The following is a 25242-nucleotide window of genomic DNA, read 5'->3' as shown; positions in this document are numbered from 1 at the left end:
CCTAAGTTTTTTTGTTACATTTCCATTATGACACCAACATATTACATAGTCAGTGGATAAAAATCAAAAGAGAAACTTCAAAGGGGAAAGTGTCTGACGCACGGTCGTTCTAGAGGTCATCTAGCTCGGCATTGTAGGTTTACCGCCCGCAAGATTTACGGGGTCACGATTCCAGGTGAGACACCCCCCCTCCCCCGCCGCTGCCGCCCCTCTCTCGGGCGAGTGCTGGCTTTCGTGCTCACCCGACCACAAGCACGAGGCACTTACTGCGGCTGGTGGCGTGCATGGGCGTGAAGTGCAGGGAGGCCTTGGCCCCCTTCAGGCGCGTCTGCCCCCAGTATGCGATGGCCTGCAGCTCCACGGTGTAGCCATAGTCCGGCTGGAGTCTGTCCAGAAGCACGGAATTCTGGGACTGCAGAAGAAGACAAGATGCGCCAAGCCCGTTACAAGCGTGCCCTGCCTGTCCCTTCTTCATCCCAAAGCCAGATGATCCACCTCTACCCGACGTATGCCTTCATTTTCTAAGGTCACACAATTCTCCTCAGCTTGAGCATCTGAAAATGCAGTTTTACTCTGCATCCAGATACATTTTATAGAATGGCCAAACATATTTTTTTTGGAAACGGTTCCTTATCCTAATTACTGGATCCTCTCCGATACTATAAACATGAGTAATTCTGTCGCCTCCCATCCTAGACACCACTTCACGGAGAAAAGAGACGGGTTTGTCATAACCTGACAGAAGCTCATGTTGGCACATACCTGGAAAAATTATGAATTGACATTCACTATTTCTTTACTATTTCTTTTAAATCTTCTCTGAGTGACTTTCAATCAAAAGTAGTAAGAAAAATCATCCTAAGAAAATGCTTTAAGATTTTTTTTGTCATCATTACTGTTAATACCAAGCACTCATCCAAGTGTGTGTGTGTGTGTGTGTGTGTTGTGTGTGTGTGTGTGTGTGTGTGTGTGTGTGTGTGTTGTGTGTGTGATTTGCAGCATTAAGTGAAGCTGGAGGCCGGACAGGAATTCTACTAAACACTGAGAGACCCAGTGACACATCGGAGCAAACCAGGTGTCTGATCAAGGCTCCGAGACAGGAGCACAAGTCTGATAACTCTGAGTCTGGTGCTTTTTCAAGGGTTACAGGAATACAGGATAGGAAACACCCTTGCAAGAACTCGTAACGAAGAAAAATCAGGTCGTGTGTCTTACCATGCAAACATTTGTCAAACTATCATGCGTGTGGTGAGATTCAAGAGCTCCTTGACTATAAGGCTCGCCAAGAAACAGTCTAGGTGGTGGTATTGACATTTACGAAGGACAGGAAGTATCCACCGGGTAACACAACTCCAAACGGCAGGCCACCGGCAACACGCACTTCCCAGTAGAGAGTATTCCCAGTTTTCTGTGTGCAGTGTCCTTGCTGCGGGAAGGGTATCATCTGGAATCGTCAAACACTGAGTCACATAAGTAACTCCTGTGTTTAAGTTCCACAGTCACCTGGTAACATTCTGATCGTCATTTCAGGTCTTGTGAGATCTCTTTTCAGCAAGAGAACAGGCTTTTCGGGCGCCTGGGTGGCTCAGGTGGTTAAGCAACTGCCTTCGGCTCAGGTCATGATCCTGGAGTCCTGGGATCGAGTCCCGCATTGGGCTCCCTGCTCGGCGGGGAGTCTGCTTCTCCCTCTGACCCTCCCCCCTCTCATGTACTCTCTCTCTCTCTCTCTCTCTCATTCTCACTCTCTCAAAATAAATCAATCTTAAAAAAAAGAGAGAGAGAGAGAGAACAGGCTTTTCGTGGGCATGTCAGAAGCGTGAGCATTAATGCTCACTGTAAATTATAGATGCCTTCGCTTTATGATTCGGGCGTTTGAGGGGTGAATGATCAGACCTCGGCCATCGTCATCTGTTTGGCTCTGGAAGGCTGATGGCAGAGCTGGAAGTCTGAGCGTCAGACGCCAGGCCGTGGCTACCTCTCCGCAGGGAGGCAGGGCCCGAGCTCTGCCCCTGGTACCGCCACAGAAGAACCCTCTCGGGGCCTCGTGGTGGACCGTCTACCTCTCTGATAGTGTGTCTGCACAAACTACCAATTCTCACTTTCTTCTCCTGGGGGTTACCTGTCGGATGGCTTATCACTCTCCTCAAACTGTTACCTCCTGAGTAAAAGAAAATGCACTTTTGAAAGAGCATCCCCTTGAAAAATCCCCCTCTCTTCTTATTTACCAAGGATATTAGAGTGGTATCTTAGGGAATGGGAACGTATTGATCCCCAAAAAGGAAATTTCATAATTTCCCATGTTCTTTTGGATTTCTCCAGTTCCTAATCCTAATCTCAACTGGTCAGATTTTAACATTGAGAACTTAGGGGTCCGCAGGACCTATACCTTGCCTACAGTGGATCCAAAAATGTAAGTCACTCATAAGACAGTGACCTACAGTTTTGGCTCATCTGGCCTATTAATGACTTCAAGAAAATCTGCAGTTCAAGTTTTATTTATCTAATTGATATAGAATAGAAATACACTGCAAAGTTTCCTAGTAACCCGTGACGCTGCCTGCTGACTGATAGCATCCATGCGTGTGTGCACCTGCATGTGTGTGTGCGTGCGTGCAGACCCTGTAACCACTGCACACGTCACATTTTGCTTCCAACCCCTATGATCCCACAACCTGAGCTCCTTTAAATCTTCCTATGACATAACCGGGCATTGCCAATTACCGCTTATTGTGAAGTCCATGAAAATAAAGAACGGGACTGTCAGAAAGTTTCTTAAAAATAAAACCAAAATAGGCGTCAGCTAAATATCGAGGATATGGCCTTTTTGACACGTTTTAGAATTCTAAATGGCACAGAAATCGGAATCTTCACCGCCCCCCCCCCCAAAAAAAGTCTTGTTATCCTTTTTAAAAAATATTTTCAAACATGTACTTTTTATGGAATTCAGCTTTATAAGTTAGGGGGAAGTTGTTTATGTAAGTTTTCTAACAATAAAGGAAACCGAGGAACTCCTTTTTCTGCACTAAAAATTTCATACGATGTCAAATGTTCACTCTCATAGAAATCTCATTTCAGAAAATGGTTCAGTGGAGACTTTATTTCTTGGCATCTGGAAAATAAACAATCCCAAGTTCTTTTAATCAATGAGAACAATATATTGTCAAACATGCATTTTCTAAGCTGATTAGCTTACAGAGGAAAATCCCCTGTGACAGGAAAGACACGGACATTTGCGCGTCGATTTATAAGGATCTCAAACAAAAGCAAAGAAGATGTAAATGTAAAAGACATTTTGAGTTCTATTATTTTCTATGACTGGACAGTCAAGACAAAATGATTTCTGTTCCTCTCCTGGAGTTGTGGCTGCCATTTGGATAGGAGTCCGTCGATGGGCTACATTCAGCTTTTTTTCACCTAAAATGCCAAAGGCAAAACTTGTGGAATGGCCCTCCATTCTCTGTACTTCCTCAGCCCAAAAAGAGGGATGGGAAGCTTTCTTTCACCCGTTCCTTCTCTGAGCTCAGCAGAGGCCACCCTCCGATCTGTCGCCTTGAGTTCAAGTACACCGTGCAAGAAGACGCCACTCTTTCTTCTCGCGCCCACTTACCCCATCCGTGGTCTTTCTCCGCTTCTTTTTTGTGGGGACAAGGGATTTGCTGCTGACCGTCCAACTCCAAAACACCTTGTAGTGGTGCACAGGGATGTCTGGTTCCTCGGGGAGATCCCAAACCACAGCCACGGTCACGGTGTTGTCACTGTTTACGGTAGAATTTGCAAGCCGGAGGTTGGCCGGCGCGGGCGGTGCAGATGGATCTGAAATCCAGGAGAAAGACAAACCACATACTCAAGTACCAAGGTGACAACAAGACCCAGATCCTTGTATGGCTAATGACTACATGGTCAACACGTGAGCACTGCCCTTTACGTGTAGAAAAGCTGAAAACAAATCCAACCCCCCTCCCCCCCCGTAAGCCTCAAATGAAAATACGGACTACAAAACAGTAAGATACATTTGTTTGGGCCGTATCTGTAATCCAGAAGGCTCCTGGTAGGCATTTACATAACCACGATAACCCAGCTAAATTTTCACTGTACAGAAATGGATAAGTTTGTATAAAACATGGTAAAATTTGGGGCACCTGGGTGGCTCAGTCGGTTAAGCATCGGACTCTTGGTTTTGGCTCAGGTCACGGTCCCACAGTCATGAGATCCAGCCCGTGCCGGGCTCTGCGCTCAGCACAGAGTCTGCCTGGGATGCTTTCTCCCTGTCCCTCTCCCTCTGCCCTTCCCCGCTCGCACGCTATCAAATAAATAAAATCTTTAAAAAAAAAACAAAAAAAGAAAGAAAACAAAACATGGTAAAATTCCTTTTAGGCTGGTTGACATTAAACAGGTCGGTAAAGGAGACCTGCCTTTGAAAACTCTGGAAAGAAAAAGATAGAAATCCCGCTCTCACAAGTAACTGCTTTCATCTTAGTGGCCCTGTAGCTTTTGATCCTTGCTTCGGCAAGAGCAACAAGGGAGATCAGCAAAAATAAAGCATTTTTTCTTAATCTACATTACAAATTGGATGACATACGGATAACATCCATTTTTGTAATTTCACCATTTCTGGCTTGTCACATAAACCAAAACCTTCTCAGCTGTCAAGAGACAGACTAGGCTCTGGAATTATTACCCTACAAATCTCCATTTTAAATATATATAACAAAGATGACTACATACGCACAAGCTAGACGGTCTTTCCTTCATTCTCTGCCATGAAGTGAGCAAGTGTAGATGCCGCTCACCACAAATTATTTACAGATGGTTTTGTTTGAAGATGTCTTCCCAGAAAAATGCTGTCAAGAATTCGAATTATAATACCATCTGCATGAGAAGTGCAAAGAAGTTACATCTAACTTGATATAAATGAAGAAGACCGAGGGAAAAATACCCGTGTTTTTACTGTCAGGACCGTTTGTGATTTGGGAATGATGAAAACGTGAATTATTTTTAAAGATATCTTGTTTTCTCCGAGATATATAGGGAAGGATGGGAGGTTTGGTTGACTGCTTAGTCTTTAAAAACGAGAACATTTCGTAGTTGCTTTTTCAGGTAAGTGCCTAATCCAGAGCACGTTTCGTGATACTGTCGATAGGGTGGTTCTGCAACAGTCAACTTCAGGAACCTTCTGGGAGCGCCCAAGACATACACTGGGATGTGCTGATGCGGTGAGTCCCAGTGGGGCCCCTGTATGTATACGTTCTGTGTATTTATATAAATATGTATTTATAGGTTTTATGTAAGCTATTTTCGATGTAAAATGCACACGTAATTCTGAAGCAGATGATCTATGTGCAGGCTACAACTTGAAAAGGATTGCACCCGATGGCCAGAAAGCAGGAGGTGTGCACATGGCTCACTTGTGCGTAAGCTGGAAGACGCTGGTTTCCCTCAGCCTGGGCAGGGGAAGCACCGGGTTCCTTGTGGTGCTGGCTCAGCAGAGCCGCCGAGAAGCCCCACTCCCGTCATCCACACGGAGTGACACCGCTCATCAGCACCCTCTCTCTGAGTCACAGTCTCCACTTGACACCACCCTGCCAAATTTCCCTTTGGTCCCGCAGGACACGGATTCTCTTCTTGCGCTCCGCCCCCGCCCACCCCACCCCACCCCCCGCCCGGTTTGTCCCCATGCCACCATCTCTAAACAGGACAGCACCCAGCCCCTGAACTCGGGGACCTCCCTCTTCTCTCGTGTACTCGCATTTGCTAGGGATCTCATCCGGTCCCAACTTTACCTAAAGTCTTTGTGCTGCTGACTCTCAGCTGTATGTCTCCAAGAGAGATTCTGCCCCAAACGGAGAGTCCAACATTCGATGGCTTTCCTGTCAGCTCCACGTGGAGGTCTCAGAGCCCACTCGAAAGTAATGTGTCCAGCACTCAAATCGTCATCGTTGTCACAGCCCACCACACGGGCTACCATTTCAGTAAATGGAAACCCCTTCCTTCCGCCTAACCAGACTGAAAACCCTGAGGTCACACACTTCTGGTGCTCTCATGTCCCTTCAGCAACACCTGGGAGCACTGACTTCAAAATACATCCAGAGTGGACGGCTTTTCCCCACCGCCTGCACCGAGGCACCACCATCTTTCCCCCGTTATTGCAGAGACCTCCTATCAACACTCGCTCGTGCTGAGACCACCTCCCTGTAGCTCTCCTCACCACAGCACTCGGGGGATTCCTTACTGCACAGACCACGTCTCATTGCTACTGCGCTGCAGGCTTCCTGGCTCAGTGAGAGGCAAAGTGTTGCGGTCTCCCAAACATCCTGGCCTCACATTCGCTCCCAGATCCTTCCCCAGCCCCACCAGACCCCTCTGCTCTAGCCACGTGGCTCCCATGCGATTTCTCAGAGAGGACAACCACGAGGCTGAGGCTTTCCCCCTGGCTTTGCCTATATGCCTTCCCCCACGTCTCCCCACGGCGGGGCCCTCACCCACCCACTGCGGGTCTGCCAGAAGCCACCCTGTTCAAAACAGCTAGCTACTCTTTCCTCCTGCCACCGAGAAAGCGTTCACCGTGACCTCCCCCTGCTTTCTTGTTCTCCCACAGCCCTTATTACCAACTGACTTATTATGCACTCTGCTGTCTGCCTCCACTCACGAGAACGGAAGCTCCCTGAGGGGAGGATCTTTTTTATCTGTTTGGTTCCCTTCTCTATTCCCGGCATTGAGAAGAGGGCCTAGCACGTAGCAGGCACTCGGGAAATCGTCGCTAAATGAGTAGATGGGTGGATAACAAACACATTTCCTAACTGTTGGCTTTAATTTGTAAGGTGGTATTTCAGTGCCCGTTTTAAACCCCGTCAACCGGAATGGGTGAATCCCAACAAGACCGTGAAGTGAACTACAAAATCAAAGGGGAGCCTCTTTCCGGCTTGAAATAAGAGACTCCGAGCAATCTCCCTTCCTCTGCGGTAGGACTCCGACTGTTACCTAGAAAAAGGAGCTATAGACTTTTCCGAGAGGGAAACTAGTTTGCAAGCTAATCGTCACTTCAAGGCCAGGAACAATCTCAGTATGTAAAGATGATCGTAGCAGTACATGTCTTCAGCGATGCACCTGAATGTCTGTATGCTGAAAATAAGTAGTTACGTGAATTCTCCACTTATTCTAGCTGCACAGGAAGAGCTCAAAATCATCTCCTCTTCTCAAGAAATCCAAGTGTAATGTTGGGTATTTTGCCCGTGTCCTCAGCTACTCCATTCGGTACATACTCACTTACTGCCCTGGAAAACCTGATCACACCCTGGATGTGATCATAATGACCCAGAATCACGTCATCTCGTGGATGAAACATTATGAAACATGCAACAACGTAATTCCTAAGAATGACCTATGAGGAAATCATGCTTTCCAATATGTGAATTTGTATTTGCTTGACATTATCTGAAACGTAAAGCCCCCTTCCCAACAATTTACACTGTCAAGATGGTGGACTTCCATTAGCAAGATGAGACACCCCTAAAATAACCACAGTTCAATTATGAAGCAAAAGGCAGTTGCAGAGACTGTCTGGTTACTGCCCTGATTCTCCTCTGTAAACCAAATATTCATTTCTCCACTTATTCCCTGTAGATGTCAGGTGAGAGGCAGCCTGTCCCATTTCTCTAACCTGAAGGATTTCGTTTGCAGTCCGAAAGTTCCCACAGTCAAGCCATTCCCTGCCTTGTGTGATGGCTCCCCACATGACGAAGGAAAATATATTCCCTTTGCTGAATCACAGAATCTTTTCTTTCGGTTTGCACAATGTCTTAATTGCATTCAAATTTTGAAATGTCTCCTTGGAAGGAAGTCCGCATGTGAAAAAAAAATATAAAGACTCTACATTTTAATAAAGCCCTAAGGGATTCTGCGATTTATTTACTTGGCACGTTTTTTTAGAAACTGGTGGAGGTCTTCAGGTTACAGAGGGAAAGTGACTTGTCCAAGGTCATTCAAGGAATGGGTGGCAGCAGAGTCAGGAGACTGAAGAGGAGGGCAGAAAGAGGAAGCTGAGGCTCTAAAACACACACCTACACATGCCACACCTCTAGCTGTGTCATACGTCACCATCACGACCCATGGGCCGCTGTGCCGACACAAAGAAAATACAGAAAGCCCTTTCGTGGGCAAAGTGTCCATCATAATAGTCTATAGAGTTCAGGGACTGACTGACTTTTTTGGTCAGGGAGCTGAGTAAACCTAACTTCAGGATTTGCAGACCACACGGTCTCTGTGGCAACTACCGAACTTTGCTACTGTAGCTCAAAAGCAGCCATGGAAAAGATGTCAACAAATGAGCCGTGTGCCGATAAAACTTTATCTGTAAAAGCAAGCAGCAAGGCAAATTTGGACCGCAGGCCACAGACTGCCAATCCCTGCGCTAGTCTTTCAAAAGCAGTGATAGCATTAGCTCTTGAAACTTGACACGAGCACCAGCTCTAACGTTAGAAATGTAGGGCTGTATTTTGTTGGGTAAATGTTGGACTTTTGTTCCCATTTTGCAGGTGGGGAAATTGAACGTGGGAGATTTATGCTCTGGAGCATAGAGTGGGGGGTGGGAGGGGGGTCAGAGTCATCACAAGAGCAATGCTCTCCAAGCCCTCCCTCTGAAGCTTAAGTCCGAACACTTCTCCCCCACCTCGAAGTCCTTTCCGCTGCTTTGCACTCCCTCTGTGTGATCGCCCTAATTATCTGCAGAAACACATCTCAGGAAGCAGAAAGGAAGCATGCTTCCAAAGATAACTGACCTAGGGAGGCTGTGCTAGCTTTTTTCGACTTATCTACAACTTCAAGCAAGTGCAAGCTGCATCAATCATTTAGCATGAACATCCAGTGTTAGAGTTGGACAAGAATAGTTCCCTTTATTAACGATCATATGTGGTGCTTCCAGCCACGGAAGACGGAACATTTGGGTTTCCTCTTGGGAGGTGAAGGTTTCATTCTTTCTTTAACTTTTGGTGGACAATGCCACAAGTGAAAGGTAGTACGCAACCAGCAGGAAAGAGATGATAAATAAATAACCATCTACATATACACAAATATATTCAGACATGTGCATATAGAGGAACAACATATGTTCTAAGAAAATGAGTGTTAATTTTATTACTTACTTGATTTCCTCATATGGTATCCAGAGATCAAGCCTCCCACTGAAACGCATTACAGGAATCTCTCTCTCTCGAGGTACGTCATCGTGATTGAGTGGAGTTACATTTTTAAAGCAATGGTAGGACTACTCACACATTCTGCAACTGAATTAGAAGGTTGGTTCTAAAATTTAGCTTTTCTTTTCCTGTCCAGACTCAGCAGTTGGGACCATTTTCCTTCCCTCGTTAAAAAAAAAAAAAAAACCAGGAATCACCCTGCAGTATCTAGACACAAAACTCATAAGCCTTTGAAAAGCTGCAGAAGCTACACTGCAGGTGGGTTTCCAACTGCTCGATGGTTTCAAGATACAGGCACCCGGGAGTCTCGCCCAGTGGAAAGGGCGCTCACGGAGGAGCCGTGCAGAGGCATAAAGAGTCTCGAGGGTCCGCACGGAGCATCAGGGAGCGTTTTATGACCCCAGTGATGCCTGTGCTCGGCTCACCGACACTCCGGAACGTATGCACGGAATAACAGCCAGCGCGCTACCTCTGAGCTCAGAAAACAATGCTCTCTGCTGCTTTTCCTTGGTAATGTATCCTGTACACGTGGGAAAACAGAGAAGGAAGGTGGAGGAGAAACCCTGAATTTGGAGGGAGTGAGTAGTCAAAGATGGTGGATGTATTAGCTGAATGACAACAGAAGGTGGATTTTAACATTTTTCCTTCTACGTTTCCCTTTAACATTTGCTATTTCAGAATGCTAAACGGATATTGACTAATTGCAAACATCCAGACAAATTTTGGCCTGCTTTTGGCAACATGCAAAAACAAAACAAAACAAAAAGACCCACAAAAAAATCAGACTTTGTTTTGTACCACCTAGAAAATTGGAAGTCTTCCTTCTGTCACTCTACCCATGTTGACACCCAGAAGTCATGCCGAAAGGCAGATGCACTCTTTCCCAAATTCGGCAGTCTTGTAAAGAGTGTTTTGGTGCAGGTACGAGGACTTAGCAATATTTATTTCCAGTACTGCGCATGCAACACATACACATTTTTTGCTGATAAATATCGACATGATCAAGGAAAGGTGAAACACCGATCTGCTGAAAAAGAGAAGGAAATGTGCACTGGAAGCCAAAAAGTACGTTTTGTGTAGGCACGACCGCCACTCTGGGTGGTTCACTCGCACGTCTGGGGGCTCTGCTCGCTCGAAATCCCACAGACATCACAGGAAGCTTGCCAGCTTCTGGGACAGGGTGAGAGCAGGCGAGAGGCCACGAGAGAGGCTAGAAAGGCTGCGTGGTCTGCAGGGACTACCGCCGTCCAACACGGGAAGCAGCCCGGGAACCTAGTGATGCGGGCATTCCTTTCACGGAACTGTTCATACGTTGATTTTTAAACCACGACTGAAAATGTCCTAACAAACAGGAATGCTATGGGTGTGGAGTAAAACCACTACACACCACCCCCCCCAGCCCCCGCCACCAGGGACCCAAATCTTCGCCCCTGCCCTGTACTGTTTCAGGACACACACAGCTCAGCTTCTAAATGCGCCTTCGCCCCGGGCCCCCAGCAGGCTCTGCCCACCTGCAGGACAGATGTGCTGGGAGACAGCCTGCATCCGCTGCCCGAGTCCCCACTCGTAATTTGAATTTTTAACGTTGAAGACAATTTTCCTTCTTAAGTACCGGGGAAAGGTAGTAGAAAATTTAAATAAGGAAATACAGAAATTACCCCAACCTCTATTTTGGGCTTTCTGCTGCCAGCAGGAATGGCTGATTGTCCCCAATTCATAATCATTCATGTCTTCTGGGGGCTGACAACAAAAATGGCATTCACCGGGAGGAGGAAAACATGAAACTGAGTTACCAATCCATGTACAACTCTGAATTTTCTGTAAAAATCAGCATTCTAAGGGGTTAGGATGAAGGTATGGGAAAATACACGACTTAAAAGGAAATTAACTTAGTTAATAGCCAATCCATTCTGGCAAACCACAGACTAATTTTGTATTTAAACAGAACCATTAAGAAGAGAATGAGAAGAATTTTGGCTTTTCCACGAAAATCAGGATTATGGCCAATGAATACCAGGCAGAAAGCATAAACGAAATGAAACCCATCTTATCAATTTTTTTTCTTTCTCTATTTAATTTTCCTTTTATTTTCAGAAGTGTTTACTGTAGATGGAAAAAAAAAAATCACTTCCCTTTTCCCTTGACCCAGACTTAAATTACCAAGGCTGGCCCTCCACCCAACTCAAATACACTTACCCTTTGCACAGACTATTATTTGAGAAGCAATCATTCTTTCTCAAAGCCATTTTAAAGCACTAGAGGACTTAACAACGGTGCAGTTTCAGTTCTGGGGCACAGCAGGAATAAATGGGCTTTTATTAAATGAAAATGCACCATTTTTGGAATCAGGGCAGCCTCTGGTGCAATGTTCTATTTCCTGGTTTTACAAATACGCCCCGTATCCATAGTTCCGTGCATCTCACTGTGAGGAACATTCTAGACTGTCGCTTTGGCACCCTAGCAAACCGCAAGTGCTGGTGCAGAATTCGTAAGAGGTTCTACTGCGGGTTCAGCGAACAGGCACGGTGGAATGATGGGAGTGCCATAATTCCGCCAGACGGTCGAAGATTTCCTGCAGGACTCGTCTAAAGGATACGTAACCATCTGCAAGATGGCACCGTTATCTTTCCCCATTTACTCAATCTCTTCAAGCGGAGAAAGGGGGCTTGCTGGGGAAAAACTGTTTAAATGACTTTATGGGGACTTAACTTCCATTCCATAAAACTCGCTCACGTTAAATGAACAGTGCAATGACTTTTAGACTTTTCTGAGTTGGGCAACGCGCATCACCCACTTTTAGAATGGTTCCATCACCCCACCTCCCTCCTTCCTCTCAGGTTTCACCTCCAGCTCCCCTGCCCTGTTCCACAGCTCAACCCTCGGGCTCCTGTGCTGTTCCACGAACACGGCAAGCTCACTCCTGCCTCAGGACCTTTGCACCGACCGCTTCCAGGAACTGGAATGCTCGCCTTTCAAACTGGTGCAAGGCTGACTCTTTCACCTCCTTTAGACAAACATCTCTTTCTCAGCAAAACCTTGGTCTACCCTCCCGAAAACTGACAACAAAATATGCCCCCCGCCAACATCTCCTCTGTTCTAATCTTTATTTTTTATCATCAGTTGTGATGATAAAATACTATACAATGGTATTTTACTTATTAATCTTGTTGACTGTTTCCTCATACCCGCAACTGGCATAACTGTGTGTGTCCACAAAAGCAGACATTTTTGTCCTTTCGTTCATTTATTATCCCCTGTGCCGGACACACATAGGAGCTTAACAACTATTTAATACAAAAGGGAATGAAACATGAGTGATGAGAAGGTGAAGACTCAAAACTAACTTTGTCTCTACTCGAAAGTTTCCCCAGGAAGCCATGAAGGCTCTTGGTGGATTCTACAAGTGGACGATGACGATGCACAAGTCTGTCAATAGCACAAATCACTGGACTGTACACGTAAGAGGAATGACTCTAATGGTATGATAATTGTATTTCAGTACAGTTGTTAAACACAGTTTTCCCATTAAGGCCCATTTCTCCGTTTGATGAGATCTGAATAAGGTGCGGAAGGATGTGGTGCCATCTTGTCAATGGTCAGGCTTCCTTTAGACAAATCCTAGAGGAGATGTCCTCAGCCGTTTAGCGGATCTATTCCATTTCCATAATTCCGTGATCCATCTTCACTGGAAAAAGAGTAGAATCTACTGTGTATTCCTTGCAGACATTTTTGGTTTGCAAGAACTGCAAGGACTAGAGTCTGGAATGCTCGGTGTTGGGTGTGTTTGGAAAATCAGGAAATAGAACAGCAGCGCAATGGTGAATGCTATGCTTCCCCAACACGGTGCATTCTCATTCAGCAAAAGCCCATTTAAATTTGAGCGGTGCAGCTCTAGTTCTAGACTATTCAGGTGCTCAGATATACTGGGGGCATCCCGCCACAGCAAGGCCTCGCGAGTTGCTCAGAATGGATATGCCTCCCAGGCAGTTGGCAGCCACATGACCGGCCCTGGGAACTGTCAGTGGAGCTCTGCCCAGATCCCACCCAACCCCTAAAGGTATTCCACATCTGTCTCCAAAGGGCTGGCAACGGCTTCTGTCTGCTGTCTGTTTCTGCAGCCGTGACCTGAAAACACCAGACCAGGCAACCGAACAGATGGTAACACATTTGACCACATCGTGCCCGCATCGCATGTGAACCATGAAACCAAGGTGAAGACTTCTCAAGCCTCTTATGGATCCTCGCCTCTGAACCCACTGTTAATGATTTATTTCCCTGGCCTCTCTAAATCATCAGACCAATTGGAGACACAGTCTCAAGACAAGGTTTGATGTCTGCGATTGCACTTTTAAATTTGCTTTGTGTGTTTGCCTCCATGGAGGGGGAAAAAAAAGGCACCTTTCCTTTCCTAAAAGGTCTTTTTTAAAAAAAAAGAGTTGAAAGTGTACAACATAAGGTGTAACAGAATCCTAATATTAAATGATTTCGGTTGCAAGCTTTCCACTTCTGAGACCAACAATGACATTGACAAAGGGGTTGCAATATGACGTAGTGAGAAACGGACAGACTGGCATCAACAGATACATTTCCCCAATCACGCAACAGAAATGGGAAGTGATAGCAGCCAGCTCAGACCCTCCCTCCATGAAAGACATAGGACTGATGGGACCCGTCTTACATCCTTCATTAACATCACAAAGCATTTTGTTTAAAATCAATCTAAATTAGCGTCCTGTACCAGGAGAACTGTCGGGGAGTACGCGCATGAGCTCACCAGCCCCTAGCTGTGACATGGGTTCTTGCAGCAGACGTGGAGTGCACAGAGAAGGCACAGCCCACTAAGCACAACTGGAGAAAATACACATGGATGTATTGTTTGTTATCGAGTCCAGGGACGTCCTTCCCCTAGTTCCACTAGCACACACGAAACTCACCAGAGATGTCACAGCATTAGCAGTCACAGGATGCCAGAGGCTTTCCAGTAGCAACGAGATAAGAACCGAACAGAATTAATAGCAGTGACACAGGGGAACCCGGAGGTCAAACTCTGGGTGGTATGAAGCAAAAGAGATTAATTCACACTCAACATAACCATCGTTTCAAGAAAAGCTGCACAGTCTCCAGGAGCTCAAACCAAACTCTTCTCTCCAGAAATTAACTGTAAGGTGACTAAGGCAGAACATCGCGAGGCAAAGACTGAACACAAGTTGGTAACGGAAAACCACCCCTTCCGAGTTGAGAAGACCCCATTCTGTTATCTGGCGTGATGTTGTGAAGGTAAAAGGCGGGTGACGTTCTGAACCAGACACTCACACACACGTGGTCCCGTCGGCGAAGAACAGCAAACCACCTGCTGACCAACCATACATACGGACAGGGCGACACCACGGCTCCGCACCGCAGGTGTGCCCGGCAGGGAGGTGAGCGTGGGGTCAGGAACGCGACACCGACCTTTGGAGGAGCGGAAGTGTTTGCTGGGGGCCGTGAAGCCTCGGGTCCCATGCACGTTGACAGCCGCCACTCGGAACTGGTACCACCTGCTGGGTCGTACGTCAGTCAGCTGGACCCGCTCATCTGTGGTCTGCAGAGAAATGTCACAGAGCACAGAGAACCCTTTTACCCAGACGTGCCAGTCGGGTGTGTCTGGAAAGCACAGCACCTCGTCGGCCGGCACAACGCCGCCCCGACCTCCCTGTGCCCTTGTGGGTAAGTGCGGTCGTCGTGCTCAGTTATGAGAAGAGCTGTCGGGGGTCAGGGAATTTCTAGGGCATTTCAGGTGTCTAATTCCACTCCTAGGGACTGCACCCCAAAGAGTTAAGGATCTCTGGAGCCAATGCTAGGAACATGCCTGGGCTACTTACGTCGGGTGACTTAATGTAGCATTCAACCCACGAGGGGTTTCATCACTCAGTTACACATCTGAGCAAATGTATACGTGAGCTCATTCCGTGATAGGCACGAATATGAAATCATCTGCCAGTTACAGAAAGGAAATGCCTCTCGAACGTGCTTGCCAAACAGGGTCTTGGAAGTCGGTATGAGGACCCACACTCTTTAAAGAGTGCTAACGATTTCTGGAAGTACATTGCAATCCAAGCCTTTCTTCCTTGTTTGAGTAAACCGGGTAAGATCTGCAAGGACCCGGTCGTGTTCCTCCAAGGTGAGGTGTGCAGACATCTGTCTGTCCAAGAAAATGCCCACAGGAATAAAACTGGACACCGGGGAAGGTGCCTAGTTTGGCTGCCACTCCGGCTGGAGTCGCAAAGCCGCACTCAGGGCATGAACGTCGTCAAGTGAAATTGAACCCAAACCCTCCCAAACCCTACGCAGAAATAACCTCTTGAGAGGGGCTGTCACCTTGGCTTTAGTATCTAAAAGGGAAGGCTCTGAACTCTTCAAGGGGGCTTTCTACCTCGTTTGGCGGAATGTGAGGTGACTATTTCACGGACCTCAACATTTACTCTTCGTGGCCTGGAGGTTCAAAAACTGAAGTCACCACGATCCCCACAGCATTTAGCAGGCAAAGAAAGGAAGGTGGAAGGAAGACAAAGGAAGGCATGAACCAGTGAAAATAATAAAAATAAGGCCTTTCCTCTCTCCAAAATAGAAGGGATATAAGAGCTGATCTTATTGTCATTTACTTTCATAAATCTTAAATAATTTGGAAAATTTATAAGTGAGATCATACCATTAAGGAAGCATACCATGTAAATCAAATAGACTTTTAGGCTGTATGCCAGACATCTTTAGGTTTTATTAAAGCGAATTTTTTAACAAAATACGTATGAAATAGAATCACTAAATTTGTTTGACCAGTGGTTGGGTTTTTATTGTTTTTTTTTTTTTTGCCACGAATTTGTTTCTTGTACATCAAATTGCCCCTTTCTTTTGGGGGTCTCTAAATTATTTTAGTGTTTATCCTCTTTGAGATACTACTACTACCAGAAAAGAACCAAATTCCTCCTGCCAACACCTGTATACTGAACTGCATTTCGTATTTACTGAAAAGGAATTAATGGGAATCTCTCAAGCAAAATGACCCGATCCCCGCCAGGTCAGGGTTTCTGCCCACAGACACATGTGGAGAACGCACTGCAGTTGCTGAGGGCATGAGGTGGTTTCACATTGAGAATCTGTTCTTTCTCTAAAACCGTGTAGGTTTCTTGCAGCTGGTAGTCCATTTAGCAGCTCTTAAAAAGAAAGAAAATATTTTGCTTTTCTCATTGGCAAGACAGAAAAGGAAGCCGCAGTGCTAAGATAAACCCCAGGACTGCTACCATGCAGGTGGGGTGTCAGTGTGTGAGCTGCCCGGGACGCAGCAAGCACTTAGCAAGGACTGAGGACTGGCTGGGTCCCTCCCACCAACTAGTTGGGTGATAGGAATCGTACCCCATGCTACTCAAGTCCTCGTGTAGAATGAAGGCTTCGATGCAGAAGAAAACTAGAAGTCATTCAGATGATCCAAGATCACATGAACTCGTCCTAATGCTGTTGCATTTCTCCTACTGGGGTCGGTTTTAAGTTTATCTCAAGGAAATACACTTCTTGGAGGAAATAAATGTGACTCAGAAAATGATCTCCCTTGCACACGTATTTTGAGCAAAGGAATCCAAGAGTCAAGCTCCTCGTTGCACCGGGTTGTAGCTACGGAGCTCATCCTGTGTTCTGTAGATGCGTGGGCCATGACGTCCACGTCTGACTAAGTCATTTGGGTAGTCGGGCTATTTTGGCCGAGGCACAGCAAGTTAACTTTCTACCTGCGGGTGTGCGGTAGACCTTTACCTCAAGGGGGAGGGGAGGGAGTCCATGAACCACTTACCTGGGCTACCGTCTGCCACTGTGTGGCATCGTCTTCGCTAGGATGGATTCCATAATTCCATCTTCTTTGTACCACGTAGATCACGGGCTCGATGGAGATATTGAATTTCGAGGACCACTTAATCTCCAGCTGTCCAGACTGCAGTTCTGTAAATCGTAACTCTTTTCTGGGCTTCAGGGGGACCCCTGAAACAGGAGCACGGCAATGAAAACAATCGGCGGGTGACGCCAGGGCCGGTCAAGCTGAGGAAGAAAACCTTTAGAATTCTACGGCCCATCTCAGGTCACGACCACTGATCCTCACTTCCCTCCAGAAAAGGGGTTCCTCCCCGGCAGGGTTCAAGTTTGAAACCTTCTGACGCGGAGGTCAGCCCGCCGCATTTCAAGAGCATCACCTCCTTTCCTTCTAGTTTCCCATTTTTTAAAGAGGCTCTACATCGGGTCCTGTTTCGGGACAACTATTTTTTTCTCCCCAGTCATCTCGACAGCAATTCTTTTATGCGCGTTCTTTGGAATAAACAAAGTTACTGAGCTACATCACTGGAGGTTAACAAGGAATGCACATGAGGCCACAGCCACAGAGGCTTTGAAGCCCCTGTCCCCATTTACCACGCTCTGTTTCTACTGATAGAGTCTAAGGTCATTATAACGTGCTCCCCCGGTTTGCTCGCCTCTCCCGCCTCCGAAAGTTTGCCTTTTAAGGGAAAAAATTATAAGGCTAAATGCTCTCATGTGGTCAGACCTTACGAGCATGATTTCCAGAGCACAGATCTTTTGCATTCCCCAACTGATTGCAGGGCTCTCTCCTATAGACTTACGGTTTAAAATTGGAAAATGATGAATTTATACTGTTTGGTTTTGGCACGAGTGACCGCCTTGCTTCAAAAGTCCCTCACAGGTGTCTCATTTTCAAGTAGTTAATCATTCTGATTTCTTCTCCCCGCCCATGGTGCATGCAAGTGGTCTGGCGACTGACAGACTGAAGAACCAGAGTTCAAAATCATAGCCATTACGGAAAGGGAAGTTTAGAACAAAGTTCTATCCTCCTATGTATGTAAAACTAACTGGATTAGGTAGAGTCCATGGTACCGTGATGTTCGATGCCATCAGAACCCTGAATGCCAGCTGCTATTAATATCAGTTTCTCCTGAGAATGAGCATCTGCCCAACACACTGACCACTCATTTGAACATGGTATTTGATAACGCTCTACTTCTTTTTCCGTTTCTTCCATTTAAGCAGAAAAGACATTGAAAAACATGCAAATACAAAATGCAGGTACTATCTGATGTATGTTAGCGATGTCACCAAGTACCAACTCTGATTTTCACTTGGATCTTAATTCATGCTAAGTCTTGTTGGCGGGAGGGGGCGGATTCTCAAGTCTTTACACGTTTAGGTGGGGGGAGTTGCACAGTCTTAAAGGAGCAGCAAATAAATCTGGTCAAAGGTCAGTGAGTTCTACAGAATACCTCCTAGAAAACGCATTCCCCATGCCACTGCAGTCTCTGCTTTGATGTGCTGATGGGTTGCCTCTGTTCGTTGCCCTTCACTGTAACAACTGGTGCCTCAACGGGTCCTCACTGTGAGTTTGTGCTGTGGGTGAGGGGTTAATGATCTACATGGGGACTATCAAGTAACTGAGTCTGGGGAAGATTAAGTTGCCAGGAGCAACGAACCTGGTCTCAGGTTCCTCTCTGAGTTTTCGGCTTCTTTCTACATTTTGAATTAGGAAGAGCCACTTACAAAAGGAGGGAAAAGGGGCAGTTTTCACAGCTCTGCACAATCCTGAGAGATTCTGATTCAAATGTCCCTGATGTCCCTGCTTGGTGTGGAACAGGTCTCCCCTTCTGCCGCAGCATGAGGGTTTTTTCTAAGTTCGAGTCGTAAACTTTTCTTTGCAGTGCACAACCTTACATTAGGAGTCCCGTTTACTTTTGTGCCTGGAGTACTTCTGCTAAGCAAGGGACTCACAAATCTGTGCCCAGTCCCCGGTCTGCGCTGCAGGCCCCACTACCAAAAGAACTTCTCAACACAAGTCCCAACTCAAATGCCCCTCCTGAGGGTGTCCCCTCCCCCAGTGATAGCTTCATGACCACTCCATGCTTTTGGATAGCTAAGAGAACCTTTCCACTCGTTCTTGGACCCGACATCTCTTTGTGGGACTGCAGAGTGTCACTTCAGGAAGCCTCCCATCCCATGTCCCCGCAAGCCCATCCTTTTCTCTAATGCCCTCTTCACGGTATTTTGTGATTATTTTCCTAAAGTAGAGGACAGAGGGTCTCCTCCACCTTCTCCAACTATTCAGCTACATCCCATTTTCTGTGGAATGAACACATGTCACGCCCTCCACATCACGTCAGATCTTTCCACTTACCTCGTGGCACATTTCCCATATTGGTCACACAACGTGCTTTTAAACCCAGCTTTTCGAGAAACACACTGCCAGGCACTTCCTACTACTACTAGATACTTTCAGTCTGGAATGTCTTTCTCCCTACTTTCTGACTACGGATACGTGAATACTTCCAGGCTCAGAGTGAATGCCACTGCTCAGACCTACTTACCCTAAAACCTCCCAGTTGGAAACAAAGCTTGCATTCTTCTGCCCCCTCTTCAAAGCTCAGCCTGTAACTGTCCAAGTGTGCGCTGAACTGCCTCTTACTACAGAAGCTCCTTGGATGATGTCTGTCTTCCCCCCGAAGCTACAGACCCCAGCCCTCAAGGAACAGGTCTCCTTCGTTCCCACACCTCACAGTGGCCCAGGAGAGCACATTCCGCAAGAGCAAATGCTCAGGAAATGTCTGCCGAAGAACAGCCAACCTACTGTGCCATTCTGCACTCAAGAACGTAAGCGCGGAGATAAGAGGATACAGAAACAGTGACCCAGTCTTGGCACCAATGGCCAACCCCTCTCTGCTGGAGGGCACTCACCTTCGGGAAAGGAGAAACCTTAACACAGGTATTCGCTTACCCTTACGTTTTTAAAAACGCAAATACTAAATAATAATACAATAAAACTCTATTAGTAAGTTTAGAAGACGGAATGAATAGTTTTATTGCATTGACAGAACTTTCCCGGTTTAAAAAAAGACCAATTCCTGACAATTCCTGATAGGATGGAAATCCCAAAGTATGCTGATGAGTTTTAATCCAGAAGTAGCTCTCTAAAGACTTAGGTCAAGAAAAAAAAAAGCTACCGGGTGCCTGGGTGGCTCAGTTGGTTGAGCGACTGCCTTCGGCTCAGGTCATGATCCTGGAGTCCCGGGATCGAGTCCCGCATCGGGCTCCCTGCTCGGCGGGGAGTCTGCTTCTCCCTCTGACCCTCTTCCCTCTCGTGCTCTCTCTCATTCTCTCTCTCTCAAATAAATAAATAAAATCTTGAAAAAAAGAAAAAAAGCTACCAAGGCTCGACAAAATGATTGCTTTGTATCAGGTTTGCATTCCAGGCGGGTCCTAGACACACTTTCTACCGAGGGGGTGTGTGAAGAGAGGGTGGCCTCTGAGAACATTTTGTGATTCACGTGGTTTCTCGGTGCACAGAGAAGATGGCTGCTTAGTGCTTTAAACTCATAAAGCCTGTTGTCTGAGATTTCCAATGCAAGTTTCTCCTTGGCTGTCCTATGCATAATCCTCTAGTGTAAATGCACCTCCGGTACATACTCCAGCCGCTGAAGTAACCTGAACTCATCAGCAGCAAAGCAAGCGTCTGAATCCCCTTGCTGCAAGGTTTTAATCTTGAATATCCTTCAACTACCTAGAGCCTTAATCGAACATAATGACCATCAGAGCCACGTCAGTTTGCATTTCTTCATTTAACAGTCCCGTCGATTATTATGTGCAACAATCTTACCATTTGCATGTTGAGAAATGGTCCATCTGCTTTGCATTAGGGTCAGCTGGCTCCCTTGATTGGAAGTAACTCCAGCACTCGGCTGTAATTGTGTGCAGATGGGGCTTGGCCCCCCCAGCCCCCGGGACCCCAAGCCCCCACTGCCAGGCCTTCTGCACAGTGCTTGGGAGCTCACCCAGCACCCTAGTTGTGTAACCAGATGTGCAGAATGCATGTGTCCTCGGCGTGTTATTATGGAAACGACTAGACTTTTCCTTCTTTCAATTATTTTTGAACAAACGAGTCATCTGAAATCCACACTATTCTGTCAAAAATGTGGTCATCCCACAATATGTGGTAATATCGGTGCATTGTCTTTAAAGCATCACAAGTATTGTGGTGAAACTCAATGACTTAAAAAAATGGGAAAACATAATGATAGAAAACTCAATGATCAGAATCAGCAGTTGCAAATCATGACATTTGATTATTCCTGTAAAAACGTTTGTCAGGAGTCTAATGCTATGCAAATGTAGCTAGACATAGTGTTCCAATGATTCAATAATTAACCCTCAGTCGGTATCTCTCCTAGAGGTCATCAGTACTCATGGAAATTGTGTTCACATACTATTAAGGTACTGAGTCACCGTATTCAAAATGGCTAAAATACTCATTTGTGAATAGTGGGATTAGTCCATGTCTAAAGACCTGAGGTTTCAATATTTCAAATATGAAGCAATTCATAGAAATATTAGGTCCACACCGTCATCAGATCTTCCAGTTTGTTTGGAAACAAACTGATATGTGATTCACTTTAGTTTAGGCACAGGGCAAAGAGAGAGGACGGAGAGCCACAGATTAATCTCAGTCTTTACGCGTGGAAAACAACTGCAGCTTTTCTCCTGCCCTACCCTAACCAAATGCCATAGCGGGGGTCAGGAGAAGCAGAAGTTTGGGCAGTAAAATAATAGATCATCTTTGGGAGGGAGGAGAGTTGAACTCTGCTGTAAATCGGCCTTCAGATAGGCCAGGGGGGAGCATCAAAGGGAAAAACAAGTGTCCGGATATATGCAATCGTTTCATGTTGTACACCTGTGGAGAACCAGCCTCTTAAACTTTCCGCAATGAGGCTAAGGCTTGCGTTGCAGGGAACCGTCAGCTCGGGTGCCATTTACCACCCTGAACACTGGCCCGTCTTGCAGGAAGCTGCTAACAATTTTATTTGGAGGGCAAAGTGAAAAACGCTGTGTTGCTTTCCTCTGTTTTAAACTCGAACATCGAGTAAGGTTAACTTACTCAGAGGCCTCAGCTAAGGCTAATTCTCACAGCATACGCCAAATTAAATGCTCAGATAGAATGCATTCCGTTGAACATCTTTTCCAAATATGCATAGTTTTTAAAAAGCTCAAGTCTGGGGCGCCTGGGCGGCTCAGTCGGTGAGGTGTCCAACTCTTGATCTCAGCTCAGGTCACGATCTCAGGGCTGTGAGATCGAGCCCCGTGTCAGGCTCTGCGCTCAGCATGGAGTCTGCTTGGAACTCTGTCTCCCTCTGCCCCTCCCTTCCACTCTCTCCTCTCTTTCTTTCTCTCGCTCTCAAATAAATCAATCTTAAAAAAAAAAAAAAGCTCAAGTTTGCAGCATCTAAAGTTTTAGAAGCTGTAACATCAAGTATGTCTGCCATCTTCCCTACCACAAACACAGGAGGCCAAACACAAGCATTGTTTCTGTATTTTAAAAATTTTTAACTAACCCTATAAGCAATCAAAGAAAAAAATAGGATAGAGGCCGGTACAAATCAATTTATTGCAAAAGTTGAGATAATTATTTGTGCGCAAATGGGCGTTACGTGTATGACTACCTTGCTAAGGACGTCCTGGACCGGGAAGGGGATGGTATCAGATTGATGTTGTACCGTAACCACTGACACGTCGGTGATTTTATCAGAGTAAAATGTTTGACACTGATCCATCTTTGGATTGACCTAAATTGTATTAATACCATGATTGAGGGCCCAGTATGAGAGTTGGATAGACTCAAAAGGGAAATAAGACGACAGCTGGCCCAGCCGGGAGCCAGGGTCACACGTATTCCCGCTACCCACAATCAGATCACCTGAGCAACGGCTTGCAACCTCTGCTTCAGCCCTTGTGGCCTGGCAGCAGGACCAGCCCATCCCAACCAGTGATGGGGCGCCCCTTCTACAGAAAAAGACGGGACAGGCCTATAGCACGAGCAGAGACAGGAGGGCAAGCTGATCTCCCATGCTTGGCTCGGGGCAGTAAGAAGGCAACGTGCAGGCAAGCAGGACGGTGATGGCTGGTACTCGACAGACTGCCGAGGGTGATCCGTGTGCAGACGGGCGGGCTGGGTAAGTGTGTTTGTCCCTGCGAGGCCAAGGACCGTCTGCCTGAGACACACGGGCTGTCAGCACCACCATCCTCTTCTGAGAGTGATCGCGCCCTGTGAGTCCCGGGCAGGAACGTGCTGAGACGCTTCAGGTGGCTCGGCAGCTCGGACTGTGGCAGGGAGCCCCACAGCAGCTGTGTGGGGACCCCTGTGGCTCACACACGCCCACTCGGTGGCGCTGTCAGACACCCCCCCCTCCCGGACGTGGAAACCAGCCTTCCTTCAGGGACTGTTCAACAGAGCGAGGGCGATATACCTACATGTACCCATGTATATTTTCAAAATAACCGTATTATTATCCTAAGCTCCCTAGGCAAAAGTCATCATCAGGTCAAGAGTCTGTTTATTCTATTTCTAGTTAGTTCTCCATGAATGACCCGTCTCCACAAAAAAAAAACAAAAAACCCAAGAGCTACTTTATAGAAGAGGAACTTCAGGACTTAAAAAAAAAAAAAAAATCCATCATATTTAGTTAAGCGTAGGTTTAAATGGCAAGTCTCTTTTAATAATTAATCATTTATGCTGGCCCTTTGTAGATTATTTCCCTTATTCCTGGTGAACCACACATATTTGAAATTCATACTGACTCTTCAATGCTTTTAAAATAAAAAGCATCTTTTAATTTACATTGCCTCTTTCGAATACCCCACTTTAAAACACTAAGGGTTTTACAAATGGCTTTTCAACAATCATTCTAAAAGCATTCTATTTTTATGGTAAATGCTAATACTTAAATAGTAAATGATCTATAATAACAGAAAAGGCTTCCTAATAATAGACTTTAGAAAAATTAAATGGTGTTGGGTTTTTGCAAAAGTGATTTTATGTAGTTTATGGTGAGAGGCATGAACACGATAAAACTTTAAATCCATTAAAGAAACATCACCTGGTAAGAAGGGGAAAGCGGTGATTATTCTGAATTGGAGACGTAATATTTATGCCAGGTTTCCCAAGGTCTTATGCAAAAACAAGGAAAACGGGACGGATGACACAGATTTGAGGCCAGAGTTAATTCCACGGGAGTGCGCCAGAGGCAGGGGGCAGGGACGGAGAGATCTGGGTGATGAGGGCCGTTGTGATAGTGAGACCAGACTTCTGTCAACAATTTAGCCGGCACATGATTCAACGCCAGCCCTGCTAGCAATGCCGTTTCATGCAGTTTAAAAATAACTGACCTATATTTGGAAATCATATACATTTGGTGTGAGCGGATGAGAGAAGGAGGGACAGAGACATCACTCTTTCTGCTGGCAGTGAAGAATGCCTAGTGATGAATTCTATTTGATTCTTCATAGGAGACCCTAAAAAGCAGCAAAATTTTGTCTCCTAGGATACTCTGAGGGTATCCCAAACTGGGCATAATACAACAGAATCGGTTTGGCATAAAAGAACGGGGTCACAATTACGGAAAGAGGCAAGTTAACGCTTAGGATCAAGGAGTTAAGGGCTCTAGAAACTGCCTATGAATGTAAACTCCTACATCTGCTAAATTGTTTGGTAAACTGAATCCCCATCTTCGGAAGAGAGCTATTCTTCCATCTGGGTCCTCAAGATGCTAATCAAAATATTGAAAGTCCGCACAATGACACTTCTGTTCTTGGATTATGCCAAGAGGAAAACCACGACACCCGTGCATTTGTTATGCATTTTTCAAGGGTGCCCCTCCCCAGCCTATTTTCCAGGGATTTAAATCGATTTGCTCCCATGTCCCCAGCGCCGCTTAATTGATTGACTCTTGGTGGACAAAAGCACAAGGAAGTTCCTGAAGTGATGTTTCCTTCCTACACGGTACATTTAGTAAGAATGATTTGCCCTGCCCCAGAAGGAGTTGGTCACAGCTGATCTGTATGGCCCAGTAATAGTTCCAGACGTGTCTGTGTGGCACAAAGTGCATTTTCTTACCGTTTTTCTTCTCTTGCAAGGATACCTTCTTTGACTGACACCCTTCCCCACGCACACAACCCCCCATCTCTGACTGACACCCTTCCCCACGCA

The 25242-nt window shown here is 46.1% G+C and overlaps 1 protein-coding gene across 3 annotated transcripts in view; it reads right to left on the bottom strand.

Annotated features, from left to right (window-relative positions):
- Positions 1-25242, bottom strand: part of ANOS1 (anosmin 1) — a 184731-nt gene that overhangs the window by 37039 nt on the left and 122450 nt on the right. For all 3 annotated transcript variants that reach the window (XM_073902137.1, XM_025857805.2, XM_073902138.1), the window contains 4 exons: positions 17011-17195; positions 14643-14772; positions 3608-3813; positions 268-412 (listed from right to left, as the gene is read on the bottom strand). In XM_073902137.1, the coding sequence (XP_073758238.1) occupies positions 268-412; positions 3608-3813; positions 14643-14772; positions 17011-17195 (666 nt within the window). The remainder of the gene's footprint in view (positions 1-267; positions 413-3607; positions 3814-14642; positions 14773-17010; positions 17196-25242) is intronic.

The sequence above is a fragment of the Callorhinus ursinus genome, unplaced genomic scaffold (assembly GCF_003265705.2).
Source record: "Callorhinus ursinus isolate GAN/ISIS: 27379988/994484 unplaced genomic scaffold, GSC_fseal_2.0 scaffold16, whole genome shotgun sequence".
Taxonomy (NCBI): Eukaryota; Metazoa; Chordata; class Mammalia; order Carnivora; family Otariidae; genus Callorhinus; species Callorhinus ursinus.
This window is presented reverse-complemented; position numbering and strand designations above follow the sequence as displayed.